The 12,191-nt window shown below is 39.4% G+C and overlaps 1 protein-coding gene across 1 annotated transcript in view; it reads left to right on the top strand.

Annotated features, from left to right (window-relative positions):
- Csmd3 (CUB and Sushi multiple domains 3) overlaps positions 1–12,191 on the top strand; it is a 1,279,636-nt gene that overhangs the window by 777,106 nt on the left and 490,339 nt on the right. The window contains exons 18-19 of the mRNA XM_012516661.2: positions 616–942; positions 3,649–3,843. Coding sequence (XP_012372115.2) covers positions 616–942; positions 3,649–3,843 — 522 coding nt within the window. The remainder of the gene's footprint in view (positions 1–615; positions 943–3,648; positions 3,844–12,191) is intronic.

Here is a 12,191-nt window from a genome sequence, read left to right as displayed (position 1 = left end):
AGAAGAAGAAGAAGAAGAAGAAGAAGAAGAAGAAGAAGAAGAAGAAGAAGAAGAAGAAGAAGAAGAAGAAGAAGGTGGTTTTGCAGTAAACTTAAATCAGTAGTTACAGAATCAAGCTATCCAGGATTCTGGCCAGTGGTAGAGTGTATAAGAAAGAGGAGGACACGTATGCCCATTTGGGAAGCAGAGGAAAAGTGAGCAAATAAGCTCAGTGGGAGACAGCAGACCTTCATTCTCCATGTAGACACTGCAGTTTGAAAATGGGATCACAGATTTGTGCCTGGGCAGAGAGAGATTCATCAAACACCTTTGCAGTGCAGATTCAGTCCAGTAGTTACTAAACTAGTAACACAAACATGCTAAATGTCAAAAGTAAATTGTTGCCTTTACTCCAGTTATATTTTTGCGCACATATAAACGCTCTGGCTTCATTTCATCCACAACATTGGTTGCCTTTTCTGATATGATAATGCTTTCTTTCTGCTTCATAAAATAAGTTTTACTACTTGATATTTTATCAAATAATTGATTATCACATGAGTAGACTATGACAAGATAAGGCAAAATATTCCTTTTGATTATTTATTGTATTTTATAATCTTCCCATTTTACCAGTTCCTTGTCTCTCTAACTTTACTGCACCAATGGGAACCGTTCTTTCTCCTGATTACCCAGAAGGGTATGGAAATAATCTGAATTGCATCTGGACTATAATCTCTGACCCAGGAAGTCGCATACACCTTTCCTTCAATGACTTCGATTTGGAATCCCAGTTCGACTTCCTTGCTGTCAAAGATGGCGATTCTCCAGATTCCCCAATTCTTGGCACCTTCACTGGGGCAGAAGTGCCTTCCCACCTCACAAGCAACAGCCACATACTGCGCTTGGAATTTCAGGCTGACCACTCCATGTCGGGACGTGGGTTCAATATCACTTACAACAGTAAGTTTCTGTTCACATAGCTGTCTTTGCAATTATTGCCTTGGCACTTGAATTGTGTGGTCTCTGTATTTCTCCAGATCTCACTTGTCTGTGGAATTGCACAGCTATTGAGAGTCTTCCATACACTCCTTTGCTTTTCAAGAGTTGCATAGTGTGTATCTGAAAAATTCTGAGAACTGTAGCCAGAAGTTGAATCCCATAGAGAAGTAACGCCCGCCTCCCTCATAGGTTGAGACCTGCACCACAGGGCTTGCTTCTGCAGCGGCTCTACCTGAACCCACAGAATGCCCTGATTTTGATTGACCCAACTGATGTTAGTGTTTGAAAGTGACATAGCCATAGCTGTAAGACTTAATTTCCAGCTTAGAGCGTTTCCCTTTAAAAAGAATCTCACACCTTGCACCCACCTTCGACTATTAAATGCTATTTGGCAATTTGTAACAAAGAGAAATTATGTTCTTTTCAAAGTGACACCGGTAAATTGTGTCTCTAATAAGCTGTCAATATTGTGCATCATTTGTGTGTCACTTAGGTGTGATTTGCTTCAGAGAGACTTGCTGTAAGAATGCTTGCTTAATCTGAGGTACTTTAAAAGCATTTCACATTCACATATATAGACAGTTTATATATATATATATATATACTTACAATAATTATTTGATCTTAAATGCATAATATTTCTTAACTTTAATGTTTGTGGTATTTTCAAATACTTTTTATTTTTCTGATAAGTAATCAAAATGATCTTAGATAAATTCTTATATTTAATGTTTACTACTGAGAATTATTCATACTGATAAATATTACTGTCTTGTTATATATTAGAGTAATCAGGCACAATCAAAAGGAAGCTTTTTAAAATCACATAAGATAAAATAATTATTAGAAATAAGTGTACCTATACAATGTATTGTATATATTTTAGAATGTAACTTAATGTTGTGTGTAGCTTAATTTAATGCTGTATAATAGAATGATGCACTAATGAGCCACCAGGACAAAAGAGAAAATTTAGAAGAACAGTATGTGCTCATACAGTATTAGTACAGCAATAAATTATACATGTCTCATAAAATATTTTAGTCCTAGGCACTGTTACTAAACCCACAGGTTCTTTTCCAACTTGGTGTCATTCACAAATGACGGAATGGTTCTAGACACAGCTAGGAAATATTCTGTGGCCAGTGTATGAGGAGCGAAGCCCGCGCTCTGCAGCAGCCGTGTCCAGCGGGCAGCCTATGTGCCTTTCTCAAACAGTTTTACACTGATTACTCTTGGATTTCTTACAAGAGGACGTGTTGTTCCTTACACACCCTCCCTGCATTATATAGTTCATGAGCAGACCAGGCAGGACAAACCTCGGGCCGCTGGTGCTCAGAAGACATCATGTCTCTGAGCACGGCTAGGTTTGGATTGTATCAGGACCAAGCTACGAGAGAGGGTGATGTGCCTGCTGTCACCTGTGCCTTGCAGTAGGTTACCAACGCCCAGCGTGGCAGTGCTTGGCTAGTCATATCCCTCCCAGCTCCTCAGAGGGTGTGGCTTTTCATCATGATGAGATTGTTCTGAGGACACGGTGATCTGAGCAGTAGCACCCTGTTCCCGTCAGAACCAGATGGAGCCATTCTAGAGTTTGCAGTGCGTTTGTATGTGATAATCTTGTGGGATTATCCAGGCATTAATTTTTGGAAGCATACCTGATGACAGCCTGCCACTTTGCAGTTTAGCTGGTTATATTAACTTGCTAGTAATGGGAATAATTTTCTTTTTATATTACACTGAGATTTTATTGTACCCATTTGATCATCTAGATGAGTAATAAAAAATTTGGGTTGGTTCACATAATCTATCACCTATGAAAAATTCAAGAAAGCACTTTGCTACTACACTTGTGCCTGTTTGCTGTAACGGGGCTACATACATACCACAGAAGAAGCAAGGTAAAACAAGCTAAGGAGCTTTGAGCTTGAAGATTTATGTTTTTTGAGAAACTCAAGACAAATAACTCAAGACAGTAAAGTGCACGGGGAAAAAATTAAAACCCAGAAGAAAAGCTGTATCGCATTCCTTTGAAGCCTTGTTTCAAAGGCTGAAGGCAGGGTACTTGGCTTTTCTGAGTCTAGCATCTCTTTTTATGATGGATAGTGAGTCTCCTTCTCATCACATTTTTCTAAATGTTAAATGAGATGATACTATCTCAGTGCCTAGAACTTGGTAATTGCAAAAGACTTAATCCTCTTCCCTGTTCTGGGTGACAGAAGATAAATGTCATGGAAATTTACCAAGAAATCGGGGAAGCTTTTGCACTAAGTGGAAACTTTTCATTTGAATTCCTACCATGAGGCTAGCTTCGCATTCCCACCAGGGTGAACCACTGACATTTCTAATAAGATATTCTCAAATTGCTTCGCGTTCACATTAACTGGAATTCCAGTCATTTTATACTGAAAGTGACTTCATAGACGCAGCCACCCTGATCTTCACAAATAAATAAAACAGAAGCAACTTTATTTTGAAATTGTATAATCATAGATTATAATTCATGTGTTAGAAGAAACACATCTATTGCGTATCACAGAGAATCCACTCTAGCTGGAGGAAAGTCTCTAAACACAGACTCTTAAGAGTCATTAGTTTTCCTGTCCAAATAGAGGCAGCAGTCTCCCCTCTCACATAGCTCTTGTGTTTCTGTCTATCGTTATTAAGCTTTTGGACATAACGAATGCCCTGATCCTGGAATACCGATCAACGCCCGGCGCTTTGGGGACAACTTCCAATTAGGAAGTTCAATTTCGGTTATTTGTGAAGAAGGATTTATTAAAACCCAGGGAACAGAAACAATTACGTGTATTCTCATGGATGGAAAAGTGATGTGGAGCGGACCAATTCCGCGATGCGGAGGTGAGTGCGGGGTGGGGCAGACTGGGAAGGCCAGACTGGGCAGACTGGGAAGCCAGACTTTGGAAAGTCTAGAATAATACTTGAAGAAATAATGGGTGGCAAGAAGAAAAGTTCTCTTTCTGGCACCGCCTTGCTTGTATTTTCATTATGATGGTGGATCTTTGATTTGCAAATGTGTATTAAACATTATTAATTATAATGCATTGAGGCTCAAATACTCATATACTTAACATATATCATTTTGCACATAGATTTTGCTAAATTCTTTTTAAAAAATTTTTGTACTTCCCAATAAAATATAGTGAAAAAATTCATAAATAGATAGATAGATAGATAGATAGATAGATAAGAGATGTGCATGTGCAGTAAGTTTTCAAAGAGGTAAGCTAAAACCATGAGACGCCTTTCATAGGTAATAATTGCAATCACTTTTCAAGTGGTTGGTTCCTTGCTTTCCCAGTTTTTCTTCTTACCAGTGTTCAAACTTACAATAGAAACTTTCATTTACTCAACTGCCAGCTAAATTGAGAATGTCTATGCAATATAGTTTTTCAACTATAGCATTAAAAACCCCGATGTATAAATTACTGACTTTCACTAGAATGAAAGCTTCCCAAAGAAGTAATTACAGACTACATAATTATTTTCTCAGGGATCCCTTCAGAGCACCTCCTTTTTTATTTCTAGTCTCTCTCCTGTTTGTGATTATAGGGTGCTTAAGTACCTGACTTTAGTGTTCTCTACCAAACTTCAATTTAAGAGCTTAGAAGAGGGCCGGGGAGATGGCTCAGTGGAATAAATGCTTCCCTGGCAAGCACGAGGGCCTAAATTCAATCCCCAGTTCTGGAAAAAAAAAAAAAAAAAGAGCTTAGAAGAAATCACTCCAGCACTAATTATAACTCTGACATTATTTTAAAAACATAATGAGATTTCACTGTAAGACTACAAGAGATAACAGAAAAATTATGTTCAATGTTTACATCATGCTTTGCCCCAGAGCTTCCTTTATTTTCTCTGGACTGGAAATAAATTGATCCTAGGATTTCCCAGGCTTGCAGGAAAGTAGCAGTCCTACTGTCCTGACCCCAAAGTGTTGGGATTGTAGTGTGTGCCCTAAACTTGGACGCCATTTGTGCCTTTGTCACAGTTGCTGAGCCAGACTTTGGAAAGTCTAGAATAATACTTGAAGAAATAATGGGTGGCAAGAAGAAAAGTTCTCTTTCTGGCATAAGGCATAGTGATTGCACAGAGGGACTGGAGAGAAGCAAAGTGGGTCCCGAGTTCAGTGGTGCATGGAAAAGCGAGCTTTGTGCACAGCACTCAGCAGTTTCCGAGTTATTCTGGGGCCAGTGGGAGTTGCTTGGTGGGGAACTGACAGGTCCTGAGCCCTTCCCCATAGTAGGTTATAGAGGAAAGAATCTCCCAAACTGAAAATACTTGGGATGAGTTTGTGTTCTCTAAAACCTAAAAATGAGGGGCTGGGGAGATGGCTCAGTGGAATAAGCACTTGCCTGGCAAGTACAGGGGCCTGAGTTCAATCCTCGGTTCCACCAAATAAATAAATAAATCCTAAAAATGAATTTTAGGAAAAACCAAGGTTAAGAGCATAATATATTTGCTTAGGGATATGTACTTCCTAGAGATTTTTATAGAGCAAATCCATGACACAAGGCAGGTCCAAGGTGGGAAAATTGGAAACTGGCAAGGTGGGCATGATATGGAACAAAACTAGGGTCAACAAATAAGATTACAAGTACAAATTTTTAGTTAAAATTGATCAAATAGGATAAAATGGGGAAGGGAGTCACATAGCAAGTGGGCATGATTATAGAGCAGAAGCTTTTCTTGTAGGGGGTTGAGCAAGTGACACTTCCTGGCTTTTTCAAGGTGACTGATATGTATTTGGAATATCAGTACCTGATGTCCATCCCTAGGCAGGCATGGATTGCATTTGTTTGATCTTCCTCCTGAGGTCTGGCCCATATTGGCAAGGTAGCCCATCTTCTGCACGGGCTCTTTCCAGGCCCCATTCTGTCTGATGGTCTGTACTATTTCTATCTAACTCAGCTGCCTACAGCAATGTCTGCATGATAGTTTTCAGTCAGAGTGAGCAGACAGAGAGAGCACCTCTAACCGTTAGATTCTGTAGGATGACCACTTGCCTAGCTACAGTGCTGATTTTAGTACCACTTAGGACCTAGCTGGATGGGAAGTATGTATAATTACATTCAAAACAAATACTTTTTTGAAGCACTGTAAATTGTAGAGGGCAATTTTCAACACTCTATAGGAAGAATGTGGTATTTAACTTTTAAAAATGAAGAAGACATTGTATACCCAACTCTAATTTGGCCCCAGCCAATAATCCCCCAACACCCTGAAAAGAAGCTCAGTGATGTTTCTGAAAGACAAGACTAATTGTTTGCGTGTGAGAGTGAAATAACATGGAGTTGGCCTCTTGCCTGCTTGTGGCTGAACACCAGTGTGGGAACATCACTAAGAGTGAGGCTGACGCCCAAGAAGCCTGAGTCAGGGTGGGCCACGTGCACTTGTGTTGTGACCCTTGTCAGGCCTCCTTGCACATTTCGGGCCGTGCTTTGAGCCAGTTCCACCCGGCAAAGCACTCTGTCCTGAACGCCTATAAATCTCCAGTGAGGCTGACATCTTCGACTCTAATTAAGCTTTATATTGATTTCCTGTATTTTCGCTGCACTTCCACTTAGGTACTAACAATAAAAGCTTAAGACTAGCTGAGGAAAGCATACTTTTCTCCCAATTTTTGAAATCCTTCTGCTTCCCCCACCATTTCTCAAGTTGTCTCACAGTAGATCCTCCGTTTACAAGAAGTAGGAAACCTCTCTTCCTCTGTTCTCTGCACAGTCTAGATTTCATTGAAGTGTGGTTACTATCATGTTTCCTCTGTGGGCCGCTGTCACAGCACCCAATATATTTAAAATCCTGTCTAAAACTCTTTTACTTTCTTTTTATTTAACGTTTTTTTTTAAGTAAATAAAATATTTACTTAAAAGAATATTGTTATATCTTGTGATAGACCAATTAAATTCTCCTTGAATTTTGTTATCTTCAAGTGAAGCATTCTAAAATTCAATGCCTGTATTTTTTTATTGGCCATTTTATACTTTATTTAGTTTAGATTTTTTTGTGTGTGTCTGGTACCAGGCACGGAACTCAGGACTTTACACTTGCCAGGCAGGTGCTTATGCTGTTAGCTATCTCCCTAACTCAGCTTATTTTTTTTTATTTTAAAGACAGTAAGTAAATAAATAAATAAGATACCCATTTCAACATAAGATGATAGGGTGTATAGTTATTATATCGCATATTGTTATCTTCAGAGTAGTTGGGCAGATTACCGAACATAGGTATGCAAAATTGTTATGCGCTAACTGTTCCCCTCAGTGAAATCAAACACATTAGTAATACAATTATCTTACCTAATATAGTCCCTTCTTTCCTTCTTTTCTACTTTTCCCATCCCAGTTCTTTCTATTTGAGTGGTTTTCTTCCCATTCACAATTTTATAGATAGTTGTATATTTAAAATTCAACATAGAGAGGTTTCTTTCTTTTCTTTCTCTTTTTCTTTCTTTCTTTCTTTTTTTTTTTCTTTCTTTTCTGTTTTCTCTTTTGGAACCAGGAGTTGAACTTAGGGCCTCACATGCGCCAGGCAGGCACTGTGATACGGAGCTACTTCCCCAGCACAAGAGTTTTTCTTCTGTTTTGTTTTTTAACCAAGACCTGTAGGACAAGTGTAAAGCAAGCAGCCCACAATGATTCATTCTTCCATGTAAGGCTTCCGTCAACTTAAGACTGCTGTCACCCTCTTTCCCAGCACTTCTCTATCATATCTGCTTAAAATGTTACTTTTTTGACAAATTTATGATTTGCCCATTTAAATTCATCCTCCATCTTGAAATTGTGGAAAATCTGAAATAGGTGAAAGGAAAATTTTCCACTCCCTGTCACCCAGGAAAAGGTCATCACCCCCAAAGAGAAGTGTGGTGTCGTGGTGTGCTTCAGCCCTGTAATCCCACACATAATGCTAACTACATCTTACATTGTTTAAATACTCTCATTGGGGAAAAAATGAGTCACTCACTTTATTCACTGGCCTGAAATTCAACACTAGGTACAGACTTGAGGGTTTCTGAAAATTTGAACTTATTTTCCAAAATAAGTCATTCCAGTGTGATGATGAAGATAAAAGTTTAGTTTTTGAAGCCTTCTGATCTTCCAGTTCTGATAATGGAAAGCGAAGCACATGCATATTCATTTTTGTAATCACCCCCGAAGTCATCTCACTTTACATCCTACAACTGTCATCTTAACCTGAAGCAGTCAGTGACGACTTCACCCACACTGAGCCTGGAGTTGGATCATACCTGGCTCTGCCTAGCTGGCCTTTGCTTCGTGTCTCCTTCAGAGAAGCACCCAAGAACAATGCGCAGTGTAGGGGCGGGTTTCTGTCCCTTCCCAAGAAAGCAGCCAGCACCTCCAGACGTTGAATGTGCTTGGGAGCTGCTGAGGAATCATCTTCCTGAGGAGCAACCGGGAGGCTCCTTGGGCTCCTCCGTTTCGTGCTTATGCATAGTCCCTTGTACCCCTAGGCCAGCAGCACCACCCTGTCTTGCATTCCATATTCTTCCTGAAATCTGTCATTTCAATCTCAGGGCAATCTCCACGAGAACTTTCGACTTGGCGCTCATATTATGCTCAAGTTTTGACCTTTTTTCTTTTTACCATTTGTCACTGCATTTTTTGCTAACAATTTAGCTGCGAACATGTATAAATGGTTTAGTTGATTAATGCACACACAGGAGCTATAGCAGAGTTATCTGAGATTTATTAATAAGTAGGAGATTTTTATTGTGATTGTCTGTGAATGCAGAAGTTTTATATAGTCAACTCAGATACCTTCCACAGCCATAAGCCCCACTGCTCAACATCAATGCTGCACACTCAAGCCTGGCTTTGCCAAGCTGTTCTCCGCTCCATCACCACTTTCCTGCTCCTTGGCCCATGATTTGGTTCCATGTGCTCACTGCATCTTCCCCAAATATAATCCTAAGCTGAACACAAGAAGTACACTACCATCCACTGCTCCGTGAAACTATGAGTTCCTCTCATGCTAAAGATTTCAGCTGAGATTTTGTCTCCTTGAAAGCTTGGTGATTTTTTTTAAATGAAGTGTTTAAATTGTTGGCTGCTTCTTGAGCTGCATGCTTCATTTATATATGCTTGCCTATGCATTTGTCAGTAATAAACATCCTAGTAGAACTTAAAAAAGTCTACCACGCTCTGAGACTTAGATAAAACAGGGAAGTTCTCTTCTTGCATGTCACTCATAGAGAGTTCTCTGTTTCAAAAAAGGGTTGGTTATAAATTAATTCTCCTATAGCTCGGTGGACTAAAGTGCCTGCTTACGCAGAGCGCAGTGGCTGGGGTTCGATCCCAGGCCCCACAATCAGTGCCGGCCCCAGCCCCACCCCCGGGGTGATCTTAGAAGGCAATTGAGAATGGACATGGTGGTGCGCACCGGTAATTCCACCTCTTGGGAGGCTGAAAACAGAAGGATCACTACAAGTCCAATCTACATAGTGAGACCCTGTGGATCTTGTACTAAATACATTAAAAAAGAATAGAAAAAATTAATTAATTAATTAATTAATTAATTAATTCTCCTACCTCCTGTAGCCATAAAAGGAAACATTTCCTGTGAGCTTTTATTATTTATTCACTGGTGAATGTCAGCATTTTGAAAATAAATGTTATTAAATTATGTTTATGTAGACGTAAAGATGAGGACTTTTTTGCATACCAAAAATAAGAGTTAAGTGAAAAGTTATTAATCATTTTGTTATAAAATTTGAAATTTGTGGTATTTATTTTTTTAATCAAATATTCTGCCTAGCCTAAAATTTTAAAGCTGTTTAGTTTTATGGAAAGCTTCATATCTTCTTGATTTCATTTTATTAAATATATGAAGCTGATTAATTTAATCTCCCTTCTTTGTTTCTTTTGATATCTGTTATTGGAGCGCTTGTCCCGGAGATTGGTTTCAGATATCTTTTCCTCTTGCATGTGCTTTATTGATAATTTTCCCACAATCTCAAGTAACTCCTGTGTACTGATGACTTTCAAATTTACACTGTCAGCCTAGTTCTTGGCCCCACAACATTGGGACTGCAGGCCTGTGTCACCAAGCCCTGCTCTTGTACTGTCTCAACTTAAGTCCGCCTCACCTCACATCTCTTCTCTGTAGACTCTTAAGAAGCAGCATTAGTGGACAACCCACTTTCCAGCCCCCTCACGTCCCTCTTAGGTAGAGCTTTCTCTCCATAAATTCTAACTACTCAAAAAAAAAAAAAAATGCTGTTATTTCAACAAATCAGGCTATGCACCTTTCCTGCCTCCTTTTGTTTTGTTATAGCCATATTCAATGTCTCAGAAAAACTTGTTAACTCTTTTAAAAATCTTTTCATAACCTGACTGCTTTTCACCTCTGTATCTGATAATCTTGGTAACAGCAACCGGTATCTCTGGCCTCAATTACTGTAGCAGTCTTACAATTGGTCTTGGTACTTCTGCTTTTGTTTTTAGTTGGTTCTGTTCTTAGCATAGCAGACAAGGTGATGTGCAACTCTTCTCTAGCAAGACTTGATCCTGAACAACTCTCCTCTAACAGTACTTTGTCTTCCCCAAAAAAATCTCATGCAGAGAGTAGGATTTGTAGTTTAAATAAAAGGACCGTTCATTTCATCTATGCCCATCATTAATTTATTCATAAGAACTTTTCCCTTAGTCTCAGAAGGCCCTGATGTATAGATACCATCTGATTTCCTCTTATTTTATCTATGTGTCTGCCTTTCCTTCCTACTACATTCTATTCAGTAGTGCCTTCTTTAAAACAACCACCACAACAAAAATGAGAATGGAATATATTGGCCTTCTTGGATTACATGGTTGTGTTCTTGAATATGATTTGCACATAATACATTCACTGGACTGCTTTATAGATAAAGAGGATTTCAACTAGTGAAATACTTTGAAAGAGTCAGGTGAAGACTATTGGCTTAAAAGTGATGATTTAATTACAATGCTGAGTTAAAATTGAATGAAAGAAAAGGCGCCTCTTTCATATGGAAACTCATGATACTTTTCAAACACTGTTATCTTTGCAACCTTCCTGATAAGGAGAACAATAAAGGTAAATGTGTAAGTAACAAGGAATAGAGCTAAATTTTCCTGCTGCTTCCAAACTGGCAATTCTAGACTCCTTGCTAAAAATGAAAAAGTCCCAGACATGAGGTCCAGAAATTCTGTCCATAATTCAACTGCATTCTGCCTCTTCTATATCATTCATAATCTAAGTCAAACCACATTTAATCTGTATAAACTTCAATAAGAAAATGAGAGAAATTTGTGCATCTTTACATCTAATACCTATCTATCCACAATCTGTCTATCTACTATTTCTCAGTCAGTCAGTCTGTCATGCTGTCTGTCTGTCTGTCTGTCTGTCTAAACTGTATCAGCAAGAAGGTCACTCTACTTAACATTAATCTAAATTGGACAGTAGGACTCTTAAGAGATTGGTTCACAGAGAAAAGAGATGCCTGTATAAGAGGAACTGGGAGCCCTTGCCAGATATTTGTTTAAGCAATGGACTTTCTAATCTGCCTTCTGTGCTTATGGACCAAGATAAAAGCAACTGTCAAAAAGCTGGCAGGTTGGAGACAGGGAGAGACATCCATTTCAAACAACTTGACAGGCCAGGGATGTGACTTTTTTATGCACCAAACCAAAATCAAAGAAGGTACCTGGTTTTGGCCACTAAATAAAGGAAATCTCAAATGAAGAGACCAGAGGGTTTGGTGTGGGGTAGAAGGGAGAGCAGGAAGATGAATGGGAAAATTTCAGCTTTCCCTGCCTCAAGGAACCATGCAGTGAGAAGCCACCTTTCTTCTCTCTTGGCCTTTTCAGAAAGCTCATTTATTCTTCTCATGGAACAATAAACATTTTTAATGCCAGGCAAATTGAAAGCACCAGTGACTACTAGTCAGAGTTAGTGAGGGAAGTAGCAGCAGCCAACACAGGAGCAAGACAGCATGATCTACCTCTTACCAGGCCCCACTCACCACAGGCAAAAAGAACTGAAGGAAAAGCTAGTGGGTCAGATGCGGAAGGGAAGGCAGTATGTTCTGCACTCCCAAGTGCTGAGTGAAACTGAGTCAGTCAGTACCAGCCCTCCTTCGCATGGCCCCCATCCTCCAAGTCTCCCTGGGCACAGCCCAAAAAGGCACCATGGAGGGTGGATAGAAGGAGTGA

This window comes from Octodon degus, unplaced genomic scaffold (assembly GCF_000260255.1).
Source record: "Octodon degus isolate 3935 unplaced genomic scaffold, OctDeg1.0 scaffold00118, whole genome shotgun sequence".
Lineage (NCBI taxonomy): Eukaryota > Metazoa > Chordata > Mammalia > Rodentia > Octodontidae > Octodon > Octodon degus.
The sequence above is the reverse complement of the archived record's forward strand: the minus strand, read 5'-3'. Positions and strand labels throughout refer to the sequence as shown.